At 42.9% G+C, this 26831-nt stretch overlaps 1 protein-coding gene across 11 annotated transcripts in view; it reads right to left on the bottom strand.

Annotated features, from left to right (window-relative positions):
- Nucleotides 1–4721: 4721 nt before the first annotated feature.
- nrg1 (neuregulin 1) overlaps nucleotides 4722–26831 on the bottom strand; it is a 159750-nt gene continuing 137640 nt past the window's right edge. For 3 of the 11 annotated variants that reach the window (XM_055875437.1, XM_055875442.1, XM_055875445.1), the window contains 8 exons: nucleotides 26215–26353; nucleotides 19507–19565; nucleotides 15855–15878; nucleotides 12890–12992; nucleotides 12537–12657; nucleotides 10797–10927; nucleotides 9478–9678; nucleotides 4722–7819 (listed from right to left, as the gene is read on the bottom strand). In XM_055875437.1, the coding sequence (XP_055731412.1) occupies nucleotides 7153–7819; nucleotides 9478–9678; nucleotides 10797–10927; nucleotides 12537–12657; nucleotides 12890–12992; nucleotides 15855–15878; nucleotides 19507–19565; nucleotides 26215–26353 (1445 nt within the window). In that variant the 3' untranslated portion in view covers nucleotides 4722–7152. Of the gene's footprint in view, nucleotides 7820–9477; nucleotides 9679–10796; nucleotides 10928–12536; nucleotides 12658–12889; nucleotides 12993–15854; nucleotides 15879–19506; nucleotides 19566–20102; nucleotides 20171–26214; nucleotides 26354–26831 lie in introns of those variants that run through there. The other 8 variants (XM_055875439.1, XM_055875443.1, XM_055875446.1 and 5 more) reach the window with 7 other exon arrangements.

The raw sequence follows: 26831 nt of genomic DNA, 5'->3' as shown, positions 1-26831 counted from the left end.
TCATGCTTATGTGACACTTTTGAATGTGGGTCAAAAGGGAAATGAAAGTATTATCTGAGTAGCCCATGTACTTCGCTCCTGCCTGCGGAACACCGGCCCTCACTGCGGGAAAACAGTGCCTGACAGGCGGGGCGAAGGACACTGTCTACCTGTCGCAAGTACAGCAGGTGGAAGATTGCTAGTTAGCGATACTGTGTGCTAGCACACGGTGTCACGCCCGCTTCCCGCCTGCTGTGTACCGGAGAAAACCGTGCCCCACAGGCGGGGGCAAAGGACACTGTCTCCCGATGTTGCCCCCTGCCGACCGCTAGCTATTTTGGTACACAGCAGGGGGGGAGGCGGGGGTGACACTGTGCCAGTTAGCTAGCTAGCACATGGTGTCGCTCCTGCCTGCTGTGTACCGGAGTCCTCCTTAGGACAAACTGGCTAAGCTAACACACAGTGTCCTTTGCTCCTGCCTGCCGTTAACAGAACAGTACCTGACAGGCGGGGGCTAAGGACACTACCGGCGTGTACTAGCTATAGCTAGTTGTCGCCTCGCCTCTTCTGTGGGGTTTATCGGCAGTTGGCATCCAATGTTTATAAGTCCAAAAAATGGATGTAGCAACTGCTGACTTCCCTTTTAAGGTGTGTACATGTCCTAATAATTGGACAGAATGCTCAGAAAACCATATTTTTTACATCGCCGAATGCTTACTTTGGCCAATTTAAGTAAAGTGTTTACATGACTATTGCATAATCTGCCTACTGCCATAATCAGTTTAATATTGAAGTATTACTGTGCATGCAATTGACCCGTTTACCGCATCTATTTGCTGACTATGTCAAGAGGAATGTATGACAGGAATGTGGAATGTGGACAGTGCACGTATCCAGGGGACATGCCCGGGCATGTCGATGAAACTGACAAAACGCTGAGGACACGGGGAACAATATCATGGAGTTGTGAACTATAGGGCATTATGGCCAATTGCAGGAAGAGAAACACTGTGTTTTAGAACCAACTGCATGTCCTCAGTTAATTCTATTAAATATTCAGACCCCAAAAACATAAAAGATAACACAGGCCTTATAACAATTTTAAAAGTTATATTTTTGAATTCAAAACAGACAGAAGGCAGATCCACGTCCATTCTCGTTGTAGCTTGTCACTGAAAGTTAAACAATGGGGGGAAATGTATCTCTGAGGAGTCTCTGTTAGTCAGCAGTAGGAACATATCCCATGAATCACACTCAGCCCAATGAGCCCCCAGTAAACTACCAGCTTAGAATCCTTCATCATTTATGTTTGTAGGTGTACCAGAACAAAAACACTATTGATATCAGTATCAACCACCAGGGCCAAGTAAAACATTACTTTTGCTCTCCGCCCAGAATCTCCAGTTTGGTGCAACCAACGCCAACTTTTCTTTTCATTTCCCAATAGTCTATTTTCTGTATTTTATTTGGGATTATAGGACAGCATTTGACAAGCAATACATGTATTATTAATCCTTATTGCGTACTAATTTTGTATCTCCATTGAACATATGTGCCGTGTTGCACAGAAATGATCGATAGCAGGGATTTAGGGCCCAATTCAATAAGATCTCCTTTAGCTGACATCCGCATAGCTAATGTATTGATGGTGTTGGAACTGTGTTAGAGCTGTTAAATCCACAAGTGGTTCCTGGCATTATACCTAAAGCGGACATTACCATTGGCTGCAGTCGTATTAAAATAAATCCCATGCAGTCTTGTTTACAAGTTCGAACACTGGAATGTAAGATATAATATACATCTCGATTAGGCTGATAGAAATCCTTATTTAATGATTTTTCAATTAGACCGTAATTATTTCTATATAGCATACACTTTCTCATTCTGAACTTCTAACTTGAGTACGGCGGGTGTGGCTTTGTGACAATGATCGCAAGAGTAGCTGCTCACCAATTTGAAGGCTCCAAGCAGTGTCTCCAAGCAGTTCCACCTCCTACACCGCCAAAACATCCGCTATGCAGGTGTCTGCTATCGCTGGTTAATGCTTTTTCTGATTGAATCTAGGCCTTAGGTTTTACTCCAGACTACATACTATTTGCCACACCATTGAAGTTGGCAAAGAACAGTTTAATGAGAAGCCCCTGATATACCTGGCAGTAACATGTATCGTGTGTCCTGATCTTGTCTACATTCTAAACTCTCGACAAGATAGTAAAATGTCTCTTATCCGTCCACTGTGAAATATTGTCACCAGATTTCCCGGTCCCTCCATGTATGGAAATAATTTCAGATTCTTACAAAATAAAATGTATCTATTTATTTTGACACATATTGATCCCCTAAATCGTCACCTGTCAATACTTTTAGAGAACACACAGTGTACGAATAAGAGACCCATTTAATACCATGTGTAGATGCAACAGCTACAATGTGGGCATCAAAATGTGGATAAGTTCAGGAGAAAGTACCCATGTTATGTTAACACCCGGTATAAACAAGGCTTTTAAGAACTGACTGTGATTCGAACAACCTGACCACCTCCGGAGGTTGTCGGGTGAGTTGATTGGATGGAAGCTCAGTGGGCAAGGCTTATAGTGACAGGTCAGTGGGTGGAGTTCACAGGTGAGAGTCAAATTGTAAGAGGCCTTGCAGGAGGTAGGTTGGAGGTGGATGGAGGGTGTTACGTGTGGGTTGTGACCCACGGGTTGTGACCCACAAGGTTTCCAGTTCAAATCCCATTTGCGACATTTGTTTTCCAGCCTTACTCAAAATTCTTACCTAAATTACATTTCTAATCTACCAACTTTTACAGTTTCTAACTTTCGGGCTGAACACCTTTAAACATGTGGGAAAATGTAACTGGTCCCCGTGGAGTACCAGGAAACCTGCCTACCCTGCCTTTCTAAGGTCTTTGAAAGCCAAGTTAACAAAACAGATCGCCGACCATTTTGAATCCCACCGTACCTTCTCCGCTATGCAATCTGGTTTCCGAGCTGGTCATGGGTGCACCTCAGCCACGCTCAAGGTCCTAAACGATATCATAACCTCCATCGATAAGAGACAATACTGTGCAGCTGTATTCATAGACCTGGCCAAGGCTTTCCACTCTGTCAATCACCACATTCTTATAAGCAGACTCAACAGCCTTGGTTTCTCAAATGACTGCCTCGCCTGGTTCACCAACTATGGGGGTGCCACAGGGTTCAATTCTCAAGCTGACTCTTTTCTCTGTATACATCAATGATGTCGCTCTTGCTGCTAGTGATTCTCTGATCCACCTCTACGCAGACGATACCATTCTGTATACTTCTGGCCCTTCTTTGGACACTGTTAACTAACCTCCAGACAAGCTTCAATGCTATGCAACTCTCCTTCCGTGGCCTCCAACTGCTCTTAAATGCAAGTTAAACTAAATGCATGCTCTTCAAGCGATCACTACCAGCACATGCCCGCCTGTCCAGCATCACTACTCTGGACGGTTCTGACATAGAATATGTGGACATCTACAAATACCTAGGTGTCTGGTTAGACTGTAAACTCTCCTTACAGACTCAAATTAAGCATCTCCAATCCAAAATTAAATCTAGAATTTGCTTCCTATTTCGCAACAAAGCCTCCACATGCTGTCAAACATACCCTTGTAAAACTGACTGTCCTACCAATCCTTGACTTCAGCGATGTCATTTACAAAATAGCCTCCAACACTCTACTCAGCAAATTGGATGCAGTCTATCACAGTGCCATCCGTTTTGTCACCAAAGCCCCATATACTACCCACCACTGCTATCTGTATGCTCTCGTTGGCTGACCCTCACTTCATATTCGTCGCCAAACCCACAGGCTCCAGGCCATCTAAAAGTCTTTGCTAGGTAAAGCCCCGCCTTATCTCAGCTCACTGGTCACCCTAGAAGCACCCACCCGTAGCACGTGCTCCAGCAGGTATATTTCACTGGTCACCCCCAAAGCCAATTCCTCTTTGGCCGCCTTTCCTTCCAGTTCTCTGCTGCCAATGACTGTAACGAATTGCAAAAATCACTGAAGCTTGAGACTCATATCTCCCTCACTAACTTTACGCATCAGCTATCAGAGCAGCTTACAGATCACTGCACCTGTACATAGCCCATCTGTATATAGCCCATCCAACTACCTCATCCCCATACTGTAATTTCTTTTTTTGCTCCTTTGCACCCCAGTATCTCTACTTGCACATTCATCTTCTGCACATCTATCACTTCAGTGTTTAATTACTAAATTGTAATTATTTCACCACTATGGCCTATTTATTGCCTTACCTCCCTTATCTTACCTCATTTGCACACACTGTATATAGACTTTGTTTTCCTACTGTGTTATTGACTGTATGTTTGTTTATTCCATGTTGTTGTTTGTGTCGCACTGCTTTGCTTTATCTTGGCCAGGTCACAGTTGTAAACAAGAACTTGTTCTCAACTGGCCTACCTGGTTAAATAAAGGTGAAATAATAAATAAATACAAGGCGCTAGGTACTGGAAGGTCACAGGTTCTAGTCTTGTGAATCCCTTTCTCAAAAAAGGCATATTTATAGTCCTTGCATTAAGATGTGCTTTTCATGATCTGATCAAGACAACCCAATCATTATTTGTTCTATTGAAATGCATTCCTGCATTTGATCTTGTCATGCATGTTCCACAGTAACTTTCACACCTGTGCTTAGCTGCTTTCATTCTCTCTTTGTGCTGATAATGGCTTGACATGACAGAATATCAGTTTTGGCCTTTATTTTAACAACCAAGTTAGTGTGCTGCTCTTACATACGCGTACAACTGCAGTCATGTTTATGAAACAATTGGTATGGAGACAATCACTACAAAAAAAAGTTGAGCATAATATGTATGGTTATGGAAAATATTTAGGACAGACAAATGCTTTGAGGTGGTGGCCCTCAAACAAACACAAAACATTGGTTTAATATTTTAATAAAAAAAAAAAAAGTACTCAAGGTTTTCATGGTGTATTTACATAAAATCGAAAGACACACCTTGGTTTGGAAGCAATGCATCATGGGGTATGTAAAGCCGAGATTGACGGGAGATTTAGTTCTGGTTTCTAGCCACACAGCTAATCAGTGTACACTCAAAATACTTGTGCCTTTTTAGATTTTAATATTTTTTACATGTTGAATAACAGAGCGGTTATCAATGCTAAGAGGCAAAGAGAGATTTGACCCCATAATGAAGTCAAAATATATAAAAGGCAAACACAATGCTTATAAAAGATAAAAGTTCAGATCTTTTCAAATATATACCAACCAAACATATAAAACAATGATTAAAATATAGAATCTGTAATTAAAAGATAACATAAGGCCCACAAAATAAATAAACAATAAATAAATAAATAATATAAATACAAAAAAAAGTTGATCAATTTCAGATTGGGACATCATTAGAAACGGTATAATTTAGGGCCAAAAAAAGCCTTTATACCAGTGTCATGCCAATGCTGGCAACAGTCAGATTGGCGTTAGACTAGATTGTTTTGATGATATTACCTTTCGGAAACACTGGATCTTAACGGTTTGGTTATGAAGCCCAAAAAGTGATAATGTAGTAAAGAAAACGTGTCTAGTTACCTATTCATTCTAGTGATAAGTTATTGGGTGACAGTCTTCGACAGGGTACGACTTCTCATGGAACCATATTTCATGTGGTTCATGTCTAGCATGACTCCTGAACGTATCCTTGGGATATAACTTACTATATAATAAAATAGGCGATAATGTTGATAATATTACACAGATAACTTTACGTACTAACACAAAGTCAGACAGATGAAAACAAATATGCACAGAAACAGAACACTTTGGATGATGTAACATTTTACATGAATGTTTGGAAGGACAAAAAAAAGCTGAAGTTGACTAATGTACTAAAACACAGTTGAAACAAATGAAAAGGCTCTCGTTATCTACCTTATTTCAAAATGGTGCTTCAGCTTTGATCCCCACAATGCATTACTTAGGAACCCACGGGTGTGTTGTTGAAAGACTGAACACGTGAGCCATATATTCAATCATTCATTCAGTACATATCTCCACAAATCATTCATTCGGTACATATCTCCACAATCATTCATTTGGTACATATCTCCACAATTTGGACTTGCAAATCATGATATTGAGAGCAAGAATCTTAGAGTATTGCTTAACCAGAGATGACTAAATACATAAATTACTTCTCATCTGACCATCTGGCTTTAGAAGAAAATGTGTTCCATTATATAGAACGCAATATATAGAGAGGATAGATATAGAGAGCATTCATTCAATAATGGGATGTATCACATGTCCCGAGACTAAATCTAACAGTTACCCAATTATCTGAAAATAATATCCAAATCAACTTTGACTTCATTCATGCTTCTAGTATCAACGTATTGATACAAGTTAATCAGATTACACATTCAACATTCTTCCTAGCTGATTGCCTTGGTAACCAATATATTATTATGATAGCTAATGGTCCAAGAAAAGCATAACATAAAAAAATAAAAAAAATAAATTCAAATGTTATTTTACCATTTAAAATCAACCAAAAGTTGAGTGGGAAAATCTTGAAAACCTGTATAATAATATTTGGGTGTTGTGTTAGCTAGATAAACACTAAATACTTTGTTGTATGCACCTCTGTTAGTAGGTTAGGACTGCATTACTGTAAATGAGGTGAAAACTACATGCCCATGAACACATAAGCAATGCCACAGCTGCAGTAGTATGCCACTGTATGGACATTATAGTAAATGCATATTATAGTGCTGGTGGATATTTTTGTTTTCAGAGGAGTAGAAATGTCAACAGGGAGATGAAAGTCGTGAATATATGGGCCAGAGGCATGCAGTTCCCATAAGCACACCAAACGGAAATGAAAGGCACCGTTGATATTTTTCTCTATTGAAATACTGCGAACCATTGCTACATACTAGTTTATTCCACTTTCTTCCATGACATGAACACGTACACATTTTTTTTTATTTATAAAAGACTTTATTCACTACTTCGCTAAAATACGTTTATTTATTTATATATATATTTTTATTATTTTCCCCGCAAATACTTTAATTTATAGAAAATAAAGGTTTAATAGTGACATTTCTTTGAATCCGACTGAAGTAATTTTCTAAGCTATCTTTTTCATTTTATACAGCAATTGGATCTTGGTTGGAGATGACGCTGGATAACCTGGCTTGCAGGTTGTCCTGTGGGGAGAGTCGGAGTGCTAGGTTAGTCCTGCTGCCATCTGCGAGAGGTTCCACACTTATAGCCATGGGGTTCTGTAAGCTCAGGAAGGGCGTGTCCTCTCCCACGCGCTCCTCCTCCATCTCGCTCTCCGTACTGCTACCTAGGTCGATGGACTCCATGTTGTGGCCTGCTGCATGGCCATTGGGCTTTGTTCTATTGGCCCGGCGGCTGTTGCTGTTCTTGGCAAGTTTCTTAGGAAGGCTCTGCGGGGGAATGGGCGTTACTGTGACGGCGGAGCCGACCACCTCATACTCCTGCGTGGTCTCATAGTCGTCGTCCTCAACAATCCTCAGCGGGCTGGGCGGGGGGCTGTGGGCCTCATGGCCGTGGTTGTAGTGGGCAGACTTCCTCTTAGACTGGCTGATGTGGTGGTCGGGGCGCGGCTGGGTGGTGAACAGCAGGGGGCGCTCCTCCTCGCCAGAGGGGCTGACGGACACAGAGGGGACCGAGGTGGCCAGGCTGGACAAGGGCGCCGACATCTCAGAGGGAGGGGAGCCCGGGGTCACGGGAGAGACCAGCTCCACAGGAGACAGGCGGGTTGGGGTGGTCATCGCTGACACATACCTGACAGGCAGAACCAAGAGAGAATCCTCGATCAATTAGGAACAGAAAACACAAGTGTATTCACTAATACACCACCAGAATCAGTAATAAGAACCCATTTTGTTAAAGTGGCTTTAGCTCCACTACATTCACAGTACAGTCTGAGCTATAGCTCATCACATGTATGGCTTTAGCTCCACTACATTCACGGTACAGTCTGAGCTATAACTCATCACATGTATGGCTTTAGCTCCACTACATTCACGGTACAGTCTGAGCTATAACTCATCACATGTATGGCTTTAGCTCCACTACATTCCTGGTACAGTCTGAGCTATAACTCATCACATGTATGGCTTTAGCTCCACTACATTCACGGTACAGTCTGAGCTATAGCTCATCACATGTATGGCTTTAGCTCCACTACATTCACGGTACAGTCTGAGCTATAACTCATCACATGTATGGCTTTAGCTCCACTACATTCACGGTACAGTCTGAGCTATAACTCATCACATGTATGGCTTTAGCTCCACTACATTCACGGTACAGTCTGAGCTATAACTCATCACATGTATGGCTTTAGCTCCACTACATTCACGGTACAGTCTGAGCTATAACTCATCACATGTATGGCTTTAGCTCCACTACATTCCTGGTACAGTCTGAGCTATAGCTCATCACATGCTTTAGCTAAGTGAAATAAATCCATAACAATGGATTTTGTGTCCTATAGGTACGTACAGTCAAATTGTCAAGGGCACATCCGATGAGCGTAGGCTCCTTTAGAGTGAAACTCACCGGTCTCAACTAGTATTTTATTTCTCACCGGATATCTACATGGTCTGGATCAGGATACACATACATTCATAATCTATTTCAGAAATCAGCTGTAGGACTGTATAGGCCTTTCTCCTGGTATGTGTGTGGAGGACAGAGACACTGAACTGAAGAGCACTGGACAGTCATTAGGGTCGTCTGCCCTGGACAGTCATTAGGGTCGTCTGCCCTGGACAGTCATTAGGGTCGTCTGCCCTGGACAGTCATTAGGGTCGTCTGCCCTGGACAGTCATTAGGGTCGTCTGCCCTAGACAGTCATTAGGGTCGTCTGCCCTGGACAGTCATTAGGGTCGTCTGCCCTGGCATGTCAGAGTGATGTGCACAGATGGGTTCTCTCAGACTCAGTCGACCTGTGACCTCAGAGACAGGTGTGCTACCTGCTGTGCTGTCTGCAGCTTGACTGACAACACAGGTACACCTGCGCTCATCAGCAACACATTGATTTACTAATGGGGACTTATGAAGTCGTCATTGTCCATTAGCTTTGATCTAGGAGGACCTGTGAAGTCTAAATATAGGACAGCTCATAGGAGACCTCTGCTAATAAAAACACTTTAATTCAGAAGACCAAGATAACATGGCAATACCACAAATCTTGGTTTACTGTATATTCATAAATAAGTGCCATAATTTATAAAATGCATGTTATTCTCTAAAAATGATCACCAAGTATAATCCTTAAAATATAACTGATTATTCAGTGGATATCTCTGTACAACTCAGATAACTAGAAGTAGGGGACACCATCATTAATTACAAACGCTCCATTAGCTGTATGGGCTGAAGGGCGGTTGTAGTGCATAGCATAGCAACATGAGCTCCAGATGTCTTTCTCCTACCTCTCACTGTACGGAGAGTCCCTGTAGGAGTCTGGCGTGTCTCCAGAGTTCTTTAGGTAGGCACTCAGGTCTCTGGCGCCACCTGTGGCGTTCAGACGACCCCGGTGGCTGGGCGTGGCGTGCCGGCTGTTCTCTCCCGATGACTTCACCAAGACAGAGCGGCTGTCGGAGAGGGCACTCTCGCTGTGGCCGTTACTCCAGCTGAAGAGAGAGAGAGAGTGAGACAGAGGAGAATGAAGAGGGGAAACAGAAGAGAGAGCGAGAGAACGGGTGAGAGGAGAATGGAGAGGGGAGACAGAAGAGAATGAATTGCTTCTCTTAAAATGAGGTCAAAACAATGGCCGCTTCCGACAATGACGTAAGCTGTAAACGCTGTAAATCATGTCTATTACAGACCTGGGTTCAAATACTATTTGAAATAATTTTAAATACTTCAGCTGGGCTCGTTTGAGCTTGCCTGGCTTAATGGACCAATGCTTACCCCACCCATCTGGCACTTCAGGCAGGCTAGAGCGAAGCACAAAGTATTTTAAGGATTTAAAATAGTATGTGAACCCAGGTCTGCTCTATTCTAACGTATAGTTAGAGACACTGGCCTATAAAACCCACTTCTTCATAATGGATCTAGAATCCACAAGACACTTTGACCTGTACATTGCTCTACAAGTTCTCTGGAAACCTCATCAATTCTCCCTGAGCCTTGGTTTGTCCCATACTAGCTAATGATGCACCACCATACATTGTCCCCTGCGGTTTTGCTTGTGCAATCTGAGATCACAGAACTGCAGGTCCTGGATTCATAAAGTGTCTCAGAGTTCTGATCTAGGATCAGTTATTTATTTTAAATCATCATGAATAAGGGGTAGGAGCCGTGGGACCTGATCCTAGATCAGCACTCCTACTCTGAAATGCTTTGTGAATACGGGCTATGGTCTTTGTTGAATCCAGTAAATATCACTGAGTGAGCGAGGTGATTTGCAGGCAATTGTGCAACAGGATGGGTAATCATCGTATCAACCGCCGACTGATACCAACGTGAATGAATTGCTTTTCAAAACCCCCCCGACAAACAGAGGGAAAGAGGAAAAGCGGAAGTGGCTGGGGGGGAAACGAGACGGACTCCGACGAAGATGGCTCAGAGGGCCTAACGGTAATATGACACATTGAAGGAGATAAATAGGACTTTATCTAAGACACATTATTACCGTATCTTCTTAGAGCCAGTGCGCTATAGCTCGTCACTTTGTAAAAGTGGATGACTTTTACAGACGGAAGGAGAGGCGGCAAGAAATCTGTTGTGTAGGTTCGTATAGGGGTACCTTTGACTGGAGGTGTGGGTGACCGTTGTGGACTGATGTGCTGATGATGTGTACAGGCTCGTTGAGAAGGACGTTTCCGTTTCCTTCTCCATTACATGCTGCGCAGGCAATGCATTGTTAGACACAAATTGCTATAAAGGGAAAACAAAATCAAGCGTCACTAATATGAAATCACATCATGCTTATATGAAACGTGCAGATACTGTAGCTAACATGCCAACAAATGTACAGTGCATTCGGAAAGTATTCAGACCCCTTGACTTTCTCAACGTTTTTTTGCTGTTACAGCCTTTTTCTAAAAATTTATTAAATAATTTGTTTTCCTCATCAATCTACACACAACACCCCATAATGACAAATCAAAAACAGTTTATTCGAAATTTTTGCAACATTTATAATTTTTTTTCTTCCATTAATCATTCTTGAGCGGTTTCTACAACTTCATCGGAGTCCACCTGTGGTTTGGAAACGCACAGACCTGTCTATATAAGGTCCCAAGCCATGAGGTTGAAGGAATTGTCAGTAGAGCTCTGAGACAGGATTGTGTCGTGGCACAGATCTGGGGAAGGGTACCAAAGAAAGTCTGCAGCATTGAAGGTCCTCAAGAACACAGTGGCCTCCATCATTCTTAAATGGAAGAGGTTTGGAATCACCAAGACTCTTCCTACAGCTGGCCCGCACGGCCAAAAACTGAGCAATCGGGGGAGAAGGCCCTTGGTCAGGGAGGTGACCAAGAACGCGATAGTCACTCTGACCTAGCTCCATAGTTCCTCTGTGGAGATGGGAGAATCTTCCAGAAGGACAACTATATCTAGCACCACCAATCAGGCCTTCATGGTAGATTGGCCAGATGGAAGCCACTCCTCAGTAAAAGGCACATGACAGCCTGCTTGGAGTTTGCCAAAAGGCACCTAAAGGACTCTGATCATGAGAAACAAGATTCTCTGGTCTGATGAAAGCAAAATGTTACCATTTGGCCTGAATGCCAAGTGTCACGTCTGGAGGAAACCTGGCACCATCCCTACGGTGAAGCATGGTGGTGGCAGCATCATGCTGTGGTGATGTTTTTCAGCGGCAGGGACTGAGAGACTAGTCAGGATCGAGGGAAAGCAAAGTACAGAGAGACTCTTGATGAAAACCTGCTCCAGAGCATGCAGGACCTCAGACTGGGGTGAAAGTTCACCCTCCAACAGGACAACAACCCTAAACACACAGCCAAGACAACGCAGGAGTTCTGAATGTTCTTGAGTCGTCCAGCCAGAGCCCGGACTTGAACCGATATAACATCTGGAGAGACCTGAAAATAGCTGGGTAGTGACGCTCCCCATCCAACCTGACAGAGCTTGACCAGGATCTGCAGAAAAGAATGGCAGAAACTCCCCAAATACAGGTGTGCCAAGCTTGTAGCGTCATACCCAAGAAGACTCAAGGCTGTAATAGCTGCCAAAGATGCTTCAACAAAGTACTGAGTAAAGGGTCTGAATACTTATGTAAATGTGATATTTCCGTTTTTATTTTTATTTTACACATTTGCACAAAAAAAATGCTTTGTCATTATGGGGTATTGTGTGTAGATTGGTGAGGAAAAACAAACAATTTAATCCATTTTAGAATAAAATGTGGAAAAAGTTAAGGGGTCTGAATACTTTCAGAATGAACTGTATGTATTGGAAAGTAAGCGTGAGAGTTACTCTAGCGTAGTTCTCCTTGTTAGACGTAATAGCTATGTGAGTGACTTACATTGACAAGCTGGACATTTTCAAGGGGAGGGTTAGAAATCTGAGGGCCATTAGCCATAATGGTGTTTCTCTCATTTCGTAGGCTCTGCCTCAGACGATCATGAAGCTTTTTCCTCTGCTTTCTGTGCACGGAAAGACAAAACTGCATCGTGAGACGGACCAATCATAGAGCCAATAACAAAAACAGACGGATGACAGATTTTTGTCTAAGGTTGACAGAGGTTGTGATTGACAATAAAATGATTCAAATCTCTAGGCTATTATCTCATGGAAGCTTCAAAATACGTAATAAGGACAAGGATACCTAATAGTAAATACTGATTGAGTTTAGCATAAAAATGTTACGTGAATTACTTTGTTTTGCAGTAGGCAACCACACACATGATTCCAACCACTAGGAGTGCAATGCAGATTCCTGTTATTGTTAATACACGTTTCTGATACAGCTCCTCTGCTTCTGAAAAAGAGGACAATGCATTCTTAAAACTCCACAACATGCAGACCTATAGTGTCACATACAAACCAAACCCAATGGAGACAAACAAACGTGTTTTAGGTTATATATTAAAAGGTTATACATTCACAGAAACAAACAAACCCGGGGCGCGTTCAGCAGTACGCAACGTTTTGGAACGTTCAGATAGAAATAAGTTTTGTAGAACCAACTACAATGCCTCTGACATGTAGAATAAAGAATCACGTTGGCTCTACTCATGGCATTTCTATCTGCAACGTTCACCAACGTTTGGGTTCTGAACATGCCCCCAGATTTAACATTGTATTAGTGGGCGTTGGTTGAAAACCGAGACGGTGGAAATGTAATGCATTGATCGGAGGAGGCAGTTCTGCTGAGTCGGAGTCCGGTTGGAATGCCAGGAAGTGTTAGTTCAAGGTCGGGCTCAGTAATCATGACCAGGCAAACCACAGAATATGCATTCTCTGCAATGTATTCTAACCAGCCCATGTGTTACTAATACAACAGATGCATATATAAATATAAAAGATAGTCATTCATCAAACAGTTAAAATCACTCCGATGTAAAATGTTAATATTCTAATATTGCAAACGGTGCAGCATTGTTTGTTCACAGGACCCAAATGCTTGGAATTACGGAATATTTGCATTTCAATCTTTTCACAGGTATGAGGTTACAGGTTTACCAGGTTAAGGTGATAAAGTGAAATTTACACTAAACAAAAATATAAACGCAACATGTAAAGTGCTGGTCCCATGTTTCATGAGCTGAAATGAAAGATTCCAGAAATGTTCAAAATGCATTAAAAGCTTATTTCTCAAAAAATGTTGTGCACAAATTTGTTTACATCCCTGTTAGTGAACATTTCTCCTTTGTCAAGATAATCCATCCACCTGACAGGTGTGGAATATCCAGAAGCTGATTTACCAGCAGAATCATGGGGCCTCTCGAGTGGCGCAGCGGTCTAAGGCACTGCATCATAGTGGTTGAGGCGTCACTACAGACCCGGGTTCGATCCCAGGCAGTGACCGGGAGTCCCATAGGGCGGTGCACAATTGTCCCAGCATCGCCCGGGTTAGGGGAGGGTTTGGCCAGGGGCGCTTTACTTGTGCTCATTGTGCTCTAGCGACTCCTTGTGGCGGACCGGGAGCCTGCAGGCTGACTTCAGTTGAACAGTGCTTTCTCCGACACATTAGTGAGGCTGACTTCCAGGTTAAGCTGCGGTTGTTAAGCGGCGGTTGTTAAGGTGCACAGTTTGGTGGGTCATGTTTCGGAGGATGCATGACTGGACCTTTCCCTCTCCCGAGCACTTTGGGGAGTTGCAGCGATGAGCTGCTCTGGTGGACATTCCTGCAGTCAGCATGGCAATTGTATTGTGTGACAAAACTGCACATTTTAGTGGCTGTGTAATTGAAATTGGGAGAAAAAGGGGGTAAAATACACTAAAATGTGCAGTTTTGTCACACAACAGAATGCCACAGATGCACTTGGCATGCTGACTGCAGGAATGTCCACCAAAGCTGTTGCCAGAGAATTTAATGTTAATTTCTCTGTCGTTTTAGAAAGTTTGACAGTACGTCCAACTGGCCTCACAATCACAGACCACGTGTATGGTGTCGTGTGGGTGAGCAGTTTGCTGATGTCAACGTTGTGAACAGAGTGCCCCATGGTGGCGGTGGGGTTACGGTATGGGCAGGCATAAGCTACGGACAACTAACACAATTGCATTTTATCGATGGCAATTTGAATGCACAACAAAAACCGTAACGAGATCCTGAGGCCCATTTTTTGGGGGTATCTGTGATCAACAGATGCATATCTGTATTCCCAGTCATGTGAAAGCCATAGATTAGGGCCTAATGCATTTATTTAAATTGATGATTTCTGCCATATGAACTGTAACTCAATAAAATAGATGAAATTGTTGCATGTTGCCGTTCTATTTTTGTTCAGTGTATAATTATACGAACTGTTCCGTTTTCGCACCTAGTTCATACTTTAGTCCTACTATTTTTTTTTAATGGTTGGTTCGCTGAGGTATTAGGTGTCCTGTGAACAAATTATGCTACAAACAGTCAGTCTTTTAAATGAAAAACAATCAATTGTCAATTGTTCAGAGTTAGCATCAACATCATTTAAAAAAGACACAGCAAAAACTGCCATCACTGATGAGACAAGGGTAGGAACCATGAGATGACAGGAGAACAGAAAGGGACACAGTTGGGGTGACGGACACATACATACATCCACATGGTACAGTAGGAAATAGGAAGACCGGAAGGAAAGAGATGAAATGAAAGGGGTAGCAAGGGAGGATGCCGTCAGTGTATTTGGCATGACATGCTAAACACTGGGTGGAACAGAGGAGGGTTCAGGGTAACGGCAAAAGCAAGAGTTGAAGGGAATCTGATCATACAGTATAACCACACTGCAGCCTCTCTGGCCACCTAGCTTATATAAATGTGTCTTACACAGTCACAGATAGTGTACTGTGGTTCAGATGCTTGTATGAGTCTAATGTGAGTTTATGGTGGTCATTGTAGGACTTAATTTATGTGTTGGTCATTTTAGGACCTACTCTTAGTTTGTATGTGTGCGGGTTAATTCGACTATATGCTATCACATTGAGGTTTCCCAAAAAGTATAATTGAAGGTGTCATTAGTATATTTGAGCTACATATTGCAATGTGTATGTGTGTTTATCATTCTATAACAAATATGGTATGTTATGCCTGTATGATCCCTTCATTGGCACAAGGAAACTGGCTGGAGTTGGGGTGGGGGGGCAGGCTCAAGCTTCTAATCCTACATTTGCAAACTAAAGAGGAAGGAACGATCCATACCCATAAATTCAATCCCAAGATGTTCTGCCAATGCAGAAAGGTGACAAAAAGAAAAGAGAAGAGGTATTTTTCAGACGAGGTGTTATTCAGAACTATATTGCTCATCAAATGGCTAATCAGTGTTTCTACAGAGAATGGAATATGGAGATCAAAGTGGTGCATAATACCCAACTCTTTCATCACGTAGAATCATTCTAGAATCATCTTAGAGGAAACCTACAGTATGATCAGAATTGATGTAAATGGCATGTTATGTAGAAGTGTCCAGACACTTTTTGGGGGGCAATTTCCACTTGGTAATTTTTCACTTCAACTTTGTTAAATGTTTTTAATCGCTTCCCTGACACTCCAGAACGAGCCTGAGGAAGTCAAATGGCTGGTGGGGTAAGTTGGTCAAAACCAAGTGAAAATCGCCCCCCAAAAAGTGTCTGGACACTTCTATAACATATTATTTACATTAAAAAAATAGATTGTAAAAACAAAAGTGAACTTTTCCTTTAAGGAGAAAAGGCTTAAGTGTACTGTACTTCTATTTAAAGTATCTTACGTGATTATCCATTCTATTAGACACTTACAAGTGTTAAGATTTTACCACAACTACGAAAAGTGATCAAAAACCTAAACCCATTGAATACCGAGTTCATCAAAAATGCATTCAAAATGTATCCATCTGCTAAGGTAAGTCCAGTGGCATGCGCATGCAAACATCACTTTGCTTGCATTATCAATAGTAATGTCTCTACACGTCAATTAGGCAAGTTAAGGGGCACTAGTTAGGGCACTTGTCGTTCACCGGTAAACACTACCTCATGCTATGTGAGGACCATGCACTGTTTCCATTCCCTACAAAGTCAATATTAGTCATACCAAATTCTCATTTGTCATTACTCGGATCAACAGCCATGCCTGTTAAATATGTTTCCAGGAATAAACAAATAAGAAAAAAAGAATTTTAAACGTAATACTGCATAACATATCCTAGTAACCAACATCAAATACAACACTTTGGTATAGAAAAAGAGCAGAGCTTTCAACTGTTTAACTGAACAATGGCTCAACAGGAGTAAAAGCCATGGTTAAAATGTTTGTGCCTTTAGATAGCTTTATCCATTGACTTGAACATCCTTGATGTAAAGGACGACGATCTATTATTAATTGTTAGGGTTTACAAACTTACTGTGATGTACTTCCGATTCTTTCTTTGACAGTAGGCTACAATTATCTTATCATGCTGTTATTTAGTTAATAGCGGTGTTATCGAAGGAGGTACAATGTCATTATAAAAAAACTTAGTATAGGAAGAGAATGCATATTTATTCTTGAGTAATTCTGACATATTCAAATGTCTTGTTTGTCTTTAAAAAAAACAGATGCAAAACATAAACAACGTGATGACTGGTCTGTATGTGAGCAGCGCCCTTTGTCATGTTGGCTCCATTGATTGCGTTTGACTTGTGAACCCCCAGCTTAGAAGCTCCAAGGCACCTTTTATATGACTGGCCCAGTAACACTGCTCTGAAAAATGTATTGAAATTCTGCCAATACTTTACCTTATCCTGGGTTATAAATGGGATTAGATTTAGTTGCATTATGCTCATGTGACAAAACATTGTCATATTAGACCAAATATTGTCATAATAATCAGGCAGTAGTTTAGAAGCATGTTCCGTGGTAACCTACGCATGTTCCGTGGTAACCTACGCATGTTCCGTGGTAACCTACGCATGTTCCGTGGTAACCTACGCATGTTCCGTGGTAACCTACGCATGTTCCGTGGTAACCTACGCATGTTCCGTGGTAACCTACGCATGTTCCGTGGTAACCTACGCATGTTCCGTGGTAACCTACGCATGTTCCGTGGTAACCTACGCATGTTCCGTGGTAACCTACGCATGTTCCGTGGTAACCTACGCATGTTCCGTGGTAACCTACGCATGTTCCGTGGTAACCTACGCATGTTCCGTGGTAACCTACGCATGTTCCGTGGTAACCTACGCATGTTCCGTGGTAACCTACGCATGTTCCGTGGTAACCTACGCATGTTCTTTACTTAAACATGGTGTGCGACAACAATAACAACCACTATGTTTTCAATTCAATGACTCATCTCGTTGTTAACCAATATCAAAGTCCTGCTTTCACTATAGTATGACCGCTGACCGAGTTGCATAGGGTCTGTAACTTTCACTACATGGTCATAGGTAACCGTCACCCCTCAGGAGAGTAGAGTACTATCAATACCAACAACACCCTCAACTACTCTCGCTGGGTCAATCAAGGACAAGTCAAATACGAGGCAAAAGACTCGTCCCTAAAGACTACTCTAAACAGACTCTAAGTGGGCGCCACAAATGCCTCCATTTTGAGTAGCATGCCAGCGTCCCACAGCAGACCTTGTCAGGAGGCGAAGTGTAAATAAAGGTTTCAGCTCGTATGAACTGCTGACGAGTCCGTCTTCACATCTGTCCTCTCCAACCTCGGCTGCGTTCACACAGCGAACTTTAAAAAAACTGACTGTTTTGGCAACAGCCATACGGAGACATTAAAGTATTAATGTTGAATATTATATTAAAGCCCCCGCCCACCCATTTGGAGAATACTTCCTGATCGTCAAGGATAGAGCTTCCTTTCTGGTGTTATACAACACCCCCAGCATCCCTCCTCCTCCTCTGCAGCAGTAAGGGTCTCCTGTTGCATGCTTGGCAGCGTGCCACCACTGTAGCTCCAGACAGGGCGTTTGTCCCTGGCTAGATAAAAGCTACCGACTGGGAGGAGAAGGAGTGGGCTACGACGATAAAACGAACAGATAGCGACAGCAGCATTCCTTTAATTAGTTCATCACTAGCTGACATCTCAGGGAGACCCAAAATATAACTCTCTGTTCCTCCACGCTCCGAGTTACATTTATATCTCAATGGGAAGATTTCTTTCCTTCCGCCTCAGAGATGAAAGCATGGTTGTTTGCTGTTTTGCCAGGTAACCTCCGGAAATTGAGGCCACTGGGCTGTAAGGTGAGTGGGTTAGTCAGAGTGATAAAGTGCACTGGGGCCCAGTGCCTGGGCAACTGCCATCCATATCCCGATTGGCCTCTCCATGACATCAAAAAGGTCTCTTTGACAGGGTCTGTTCAGTTCTTTACAGTGCCTCCATAATCCACAATGACCCCCACACACCTACCATAAGTGTTATTGCTCTTCAGGGAAGAAAACATATTGCCTTGTTAAAGATCAACTCAAACTTGATATCTTATTTAGATTGGTCCCAGTCATAGGCAATGAGTATCAACACAGAGCTTTTTTTTTTAATATTCCAAACTACACTACTGTCCCCTGCCTCATATTTGAAGGTCCCAGTTTGGAAAGCTGAATATACAGTTTGAGTTTCACTTTCCTTCTTCTATAATTTTGAGTGACATAACGAACACAACATCAGTTAACTAGAACGCTTCAAACGGTTTCAAATGACATCCAAGTCAACAAAACAAGGCAAAAACCTCTTATCATGCAGGTATGGGATACATACAACATAATAAAAAACACAAAAACCTAAAAGTCTGTCTAAAGAACCTGAGAGGAAAACGAAGCAACAGGAAGTAGCGCTGATTGAGCATGCTCCAATCAAAAGCACAGACAGGAAGAGGAAATAGACGTACTGTAGAAACTGGCCATTACGTAGTTTTGGCAGCGATCACCAGTAAATTCATTTGGACACCTGAGAGGGAAACAAAAGAGTGACAGACAGAAGAGAGAAGAGAAGATGAGTTTACACCAGATCTACGGAAGACCCACGCGCATCGCTGGTGTTGTCAGGACGACCCATATGTCTCGCAAACATCGCCATCAGTCATGTTTGCGAAAAACATACGTATTTGAGAGAAAAGTCCCAATCAATGTCTTATTCAACAGGCCTCAAATTTCAACAAATGTTTAGCTCGTGCATTCTGATTCCAGGGAGATTGAATGAATTAGAATTAGCTGTGGACACAATGCCCAAATATTTGTCCCATAATCAACCTCTTTCGATCAATCTAGAAGGGCCTCAGAACAGAAGCGGATGAGAATTTGAGTCAGGATCAAAGTGTGTGTGTGTCTATTAGTAGGCCTCTCCACACACACACCTGTCCTAAACGAATCGTTAGGACGGATGGATTGGCCGTCTGGCTCTTGGAGGGACAGTGATTGGAACTTTGGAACAGGGATGAAACACCAGAGATGACACGTGTGGCTGGGTTCACTTGAATGCACATACGTTTTGGGTTTCTGACTCTCACAGGCACAGTGGCTTGACATCGATTCCCAGTGTATCCCGTTAAGCACCTAGGGGGGCAGAGAGGGAGTGAGACGCACAACACAGCACTGACACAGTACACAGATGTAACACACACAAAAACAAATGCACGGAAACACAAATGCATGGAATCCAGGTGATGTCAACAGTTCCAATCCAGCACTTCCATTGACTTACCTGTTCATATTTTGTCTATACCTTTAAAATGTTGTTCATTTAGCAGACACTCTTATCCAGAGCCAAACAGATTTTTCACTTATTCGGCTTGGAACCAGCGAACTGTCGGTTACTGGCCCAACGCTCTTAACCACTAGGCTACCTGTCGCCCCCCCCCAATATAGTGTACATCTGTGTAAAACAGAGTAGATATAGTGCTTCAGATGTACCCTTTGTAATTACCTCAATAGTGTTAGGTTGGATGACTAAGACACCAGTAAACCACTTCAGACAGAGGCATCAATAAGACATGGGTGGCACCACCCTGTGCCTGATGTAACGTCTACCAAGTGGCGGCACATGAACAAATTAATCCTTTCAATACAATCTAAATCACTAGAGACTTTGCTCATAAAAAAATTGCAACATCCTGTCCAATGCTGAGTTTTTAGAAGAAAAAAAAAACTGCCTTTTTCTAAACTTCTTCATTTGTAAGTTCAGTTTGTGTACTGAAGCATGCATTAAAGTGTGGTTTTGGGGGGCGAACACTGGTCGATTCTGAACGGAGACTTTTCAGCTGGCCATCTGGTGACTGATGACAGAGCAGGAGGCTGAGTAAAGCCCTGCTAAAGAAGAGATTGTGGCGTGAGATAGATAGAGAGACTCCAACAAGCCAGTCCAGCTGTGCCTCGGTTCTTACATGGTCTCAGCAGCTGGCTGCTGGGCAAGCCCTTTCTCTCAGAAACACAGAAAGAAAGAGGAGAGGAGAGAGGGATGAGAAATAGAAGGGAACTGAAAGTTGTAGCTGGTATGTATGCTGGTTTAACCATAACAGAGGTCAGTGACTGTTTTTAGGTAAAGTACTGTCAAATCTCTGAATATTGTGTGGCATGTATCCCAAATGCACTTGAATGGGAGTCCTGAATGAGCAGCAAGATAAATCAGTCTCCCCAGTGGAAATCTACACCGAACAAAAATATAAATGCAACATGTAGTGTTGGTCCCATGTTTCATGAGCAGAAATAAAATATCCCAGAAATGTTCCAACATGCACAAAACACTTATTTCTCTCAAATGTTGTGCACAAATCTGTTTACATCCCCGTTGGTGAGCATTTCTCAAGATAATCCCATCCACCTGACCGGTGTGGCATATCAAGAAGCTGATTAAACTACATGATCATTACACAGGTGCACCTTGTGCTGGGAACAATATCAGGCCACTCTAAAATGTGCAGTTTGTCCCACAACACAATGACACAGATGTCTCCAGTTTTGAGGGAGCGTGCCATTGGCATGCTGACTGCAGGAATGTCCATCAAAGCTGTTGCCAGACAATTAAACGTTCATTTCTCTACCATAAACTGCCTCAAATGTCGTTTTACAGAATTGGGCAGTACATCCAACCGGCCTCACAACCACAGACCACGTGTAACCACACCTTCCCAGGACCTCAACACCCGGTTTCTTCACCTGCGGGACCGTCTGAGTGCAGCCACATGGACAGCTGAAACTGAGTATTTCTGTCTGTAATAAAGCCCTTTTGTGGGGAAAAACTAATTCTGATTGGCTGTGTCTGGCTCCCCAGTGGGTGGGCCTATGCCCTCCCAGGCCCACCAAAGCTGTGCCCCTGCCCAGTCAGGTGAATTCCATAGATTAGGGCCTAATGAATTTATTTCAATTGACTGATTTTCTTATATGAACTGTAACTCAGTAAAATAGTTGAAATTGTTGCATGTTGCGTTTATATTTTTGTTCAGTATAGTTCAATAATTTTAAGGGAGATTTTGACAAGGTCAGCCCATGACAACAGCATCATGAGGACGTTATTAGAATTAAACGGCATTTAAAAAAAAGACCATGATCAAAGACACATTCATATTGGCTATATCTATTTAATTTGCTATCAATAATGGAGGAGGGGATTAGGATGTAGAGCGCTGCTTCCATGATGTTCTGACCCTCCCACGCTGTGTCCCTGCTAGAGAATCCCTGCTCCGACTGTTCAGGCTTCAGCGAAAATCGGGCTCCCCGGTGACCCTGGCAGACAGAAATAACTCTGAGGAAATAACCTAAGGATCCATAACGTCCGAAATGGGGAGGAAGACAGACAGGCTTTTTTTCTCCCCTCCCTCCAGTGACAGCGAGCAGCATTACTTAAAAGATACAAAAGCCGTTGGAGACAGAAGCATATTTGTGCTTAGTCACTGAAGTATTTAAGAGGAAACTCAATCTGGCGGTGGATGGTAAGAGTCTTATGTATTGGATGGCCCAGTGCCAAAGTGTATCCTTGGCAATGTCAAGCCTTGTGTCAGGCACTTAGAGGAGCTGCAGTAATATTTCCCTCCTCATGCATTTGCTGCTGTAAGGGAAGTGGTAAAACCATGAGGTGTAATGAGTAGGGCCACAGTTGAAAGACACTATGCAGCATCACCATCTCAGCACGTCTTTTGAAAACTACTGGATGGTCTAACCACAAATGTAAAAGACGTAAAATACAAATTGTGAGATGCTGTTTATAAAAATGATCATAGTGACTGGATAATTATGCATAGTGGGCCTCAATGCTTGTTACGGGGCCACCCACTTTGCTAGAAGTGACGTCAGACCAGTGTACTTTTATTTATTTAACCTTTATTTAACTAGGCAAGTCAGTTAAGAACAAATTCTTATTTACAACTAGGCCAATTGTGCGCCGCCCTATGGGACTACCAATCCCGTCCGGATGTGGTGCAGCCTGTGATGCAGCCTACACTACTACTTCAATGCCTTCCTGTTCAATTTGTCCGGATATATATATTTTTTTACCTCAGATTTCATATGAATGACGATGATGGAGAATGTGGACAGGACTGCAGAGTGGCGGTTCTCGGATGAATGCTGTTGCCTCTCATACAGAGTGTGTACAGTGCATGTCACAAGGCCAGTTTATGCTGCTCGGAATGATTCAAGGGCCTTGAGCTTAGCTCTGTTGAGGCCACCAAGCTCTCAGACTGACAGTCTGAGGCTGAAGGCACAAGGGGGTATAGTCTTCTAGCACTGAGAAAGCTCCCTCGGTCTCTCATAGGCTCTATTGCGCAGATCAGGGCTGAAATACACCCTTGAAAACAAGAGCGCTATGCTGGGGAATAAATCAATGTTAGGACACGGTTGACTGACAGAAGCACAATGTCAGCACAGGTAATGTTCAGTAAGGCATTCGACGGAAAACGTTTCAAAACATCTCGCAACAGAAAACTGAAATGAGCGTCTCTTATTGGGCAAGTACAAGTAGTCCCTCACGGTTTCAGTCAGTTTTGCTCCGTTTGATGCCCGATGAACATGGCCAAGGTCTACGCGCACTGGTTCCAATGAGGACAAGAAAATGGAGCAGAAGATGGAAAGATCTCATAAATAAATACAACATAGATTGTGGGTTCTGAACTGGAGCGTGGCGTTTGGGCGATGACAGGAGCCCACATTAATAATGTAGACATGCAGAGGAGGCTGTGGATAAGTCCCGGGACCTCCACCTGTTGTGCTCTCCCAGCTCTCCCCATCACTCAGCCCAGCTAGTGTCACGCAAAGCATGACATCCATCCAGGTATCCCTATAGCCGCCCAAAAAGCCCCATCAAAGCATGACATCCATCCAGGTATCCCTGTAGCCGCCCAAAAAGCCCCATCAAAGCATGACACCCATCCAGGTATCCCTATAGCTGCCCAAAAAGCCCCATCAAAGCATGACATCCATCCAGGTATCCCTGTAGCCGCCCAAAAAGCCCCATCAAAGCACAGAGGCCTTCAGTACACTCTGTTAATCTCTGCTCGGGTGTTTGTTTAATAATTGACACCAAAACTAGTGCTGAGCAATTAACCAAACATAAAAAATAAAATAAAAAACTAATTGACCGACATCGGTATAATTACTATAATTCCATTTTGTCCGTTATTTTGGGGAACTCAATGCGCCGTTTCTCTAGAGAGAAATCAAATCATTCATGAGAGAAATTAAGTCAAGAACTCTGTGGGACTAGGGCTCCCGAGTGGCGAAGCGGTCGCAGACCTGGGTTTGATCCCAGGCTGTGCCACAGCCTGCCGTGACCGGGAGACCCATGAGGCGGCGCAAATCGGCCCAGCGTCGTCAGGGTTAATGGAGGGTTTGGCCGGCCGGGATTTCCTTGTCCCATAGTGACTCCTTGTGGCGGGCCGGGCGCCTGAAAGCTGACTTCGGTCACCAGCTGGACGGTGTTTCCTCCGACACATCGGTGCAGCTGGCTTCCGGGTTAAGTGAGCAGTGTGTCAAGAAGCTGTGCATCTTGGCAGGGTCGCGTTTCGGAGGACACATGGTTTTCCACCTTCGCCTCTCGTGAGTCCATATGGGATATCCAAACTACCAATTGGATATAACAAAATTGGGGAGAAAAAGGGGTAAAACATTTTTTTACGAGAATAATGTAATGTAAAACATACAGTACAAATATATTTTTTTGACAAAACACAAATCACGCTGGGCTGATTTTGTAGTTTTCATTAGGCAAATATTCAACCTAGTTTAGCGCAGAAACCTGGTCATTAAATACAATGACCATAATCCATTGCAACTGTTCTTTCCACCTACGGACAGAGGGGCATATACACACAGACCATACTGTAGAAGACCGCATGAGAAAGGAATCAGCAACAACGACCAGACGGATAGACACAGTTGGTGAGGTAGCTACACAATTGATATTGAGAGGGATAGACACGGTTGATGAGGTAGTTACACGATTGATAGTTGTAGTAGTTGGTAATAAGCAGTCTTGAAAGTATCTTATCTACTTTGAAGAACTAGTAAAATGATTTAAAAATCAGCCAGCTAGCTACTACTAGCTTAGCTAAATAGGATGACTCGTTCAATGGGGAGCACAGAGAATGCTAGATGGTTGTCTGGCTAGCTGGCTGGCTAGCTGGCTGGCTGCTACTGCCTGAGCAGAGATGACATGATTACTTTAAGGAATTAAAAAGAATAAAGTCGTCAAATAAAACCTAGTAATATAGACAATTAAAAAAAATGTATTTAAGTAAAGTAAGTCATGTGAATACATAATGAACATTCACTACCATCATGGGGCTCTTATTAATGGTTTCAACCCACTGTCAGCGTCAGTAAAAAGACAGGCAATGGCTAAGGGAAGCTCTAAATTAATTTGAATGTCATTATTTCATAACGCATTTAATGTGGAAAAAATAAAATCGAAACTGAAAACAGTGATTTGTTTTGTTAGATTATAAAAAATAATAACTTAAAAAGCACTAAAAGCTCCCCCACCTCCCCCAAAATTCAGCCGACACCTCGGCTTTACTGCAAAAAGACCTGGCAACTTTCCTCCCATTACCCGATGAAGACGAGGCAGTGTTTGATGTTGCCTGGCTCCGTTTTCCCCACAGAGCTGGTGGTAGAGCTCGAAAATGAAACTTGGTGCCGCAAAGGCCTAAATGGCACCACCCCTCTGGTGTCTATCATATCAGGCATTAATGGGTCTTGACAACACAGCATTCTCACTTCAAAAATGATATTAAATGTTATGACCGCATCTACCGTACGCTACTTTTTGCCATATAACAGTATAGTAGCGTTCTGAAGTCAGCACTTGGCAAACTTCTAGAATGATCCAACATGTGGGAGCACAGTTAAATATGAAGAAATAGCAGCAATAAGCCATCAGGAATTGTATCAAACATCAAGTCAAACACAGACAGCATAGTATCTAGTGTGTGGTGTGGATGCTGTGTTTGACGCATTATGAGGAAGCACAGTCAGTCTGTTTAAATAAGAGGGGAAAACAGCTATACGCCATCAGGAATTCTATCAGCTAAAACTAAGTCAAACACAGACGGCATGGTATCCAGTGTGTGGTGTGGGTGCGAATGGTATGGTGTTTCATCATGCTCTACCTGCAGAGGAACTTGGTGCTGCCGGGGGTGACCTCCAGGGTGAAGCACTCCCCTCCGTTCACACAGTAGTTCTTCTCGTTGTCGCTGCAGGCCGTCACATGGCTGGAGGTCTTCACCGCAGGGGTGGTGCTGGTGACAGCTGCAGGACAATACCAGGGGGTGATTAGCGGGAGAGAAATGGACTTAGGCATCCTAGTGGACCCCTGGGGCGGGGTGATCAGCTGAACACTAGCTCTTAGCACAAAGCTACTATGTACCACGATTTATACCTGTGCCCTTCGTTACAGCAGAATAGAAAATGACTAGGAAGTTAAGAGCCATAGTAAATGAAACATTGGAAGCACACGCAGACAGGGTGTGCTCATTGACTACAGCTATCCTTGACAGTGAATAGATCTGCAAAAAGCTCTATCACAAATAACACGTTTATAACAAAGTTATACATATGAACACAAATCTTTACAACAAAAAACACCTCTTTCGGTAGAGTGATCACTTCAACAACTCAAATATAAATGTTCTATTCCTGAGCCCAATAGCGGGAGACAAGTCCCAAAGCAATGATGTAAGACATGAAAACCCATGAGCATAAACTTCCTATAAAGTTGAAAAATGCA

This window comes from Salvelinus fontinalis, chromosome 21 (assembly GCF_029448725.1).
Source record: "Salvelinus fontinalis isolate EN_2023a chromosome 21, ASM2944872v1, whole genome shotgun sequence".
NCBI classification, from domain to species: Eukaryota; Metazoa; Chordata; class Actinopteri; order Salmoniformes; family Salmonidae; genus Salvelinus; species Salvelinus fontinalis.
This window is presented reverse-complemented; position numbering and strand designations above follow the sequence as displayed.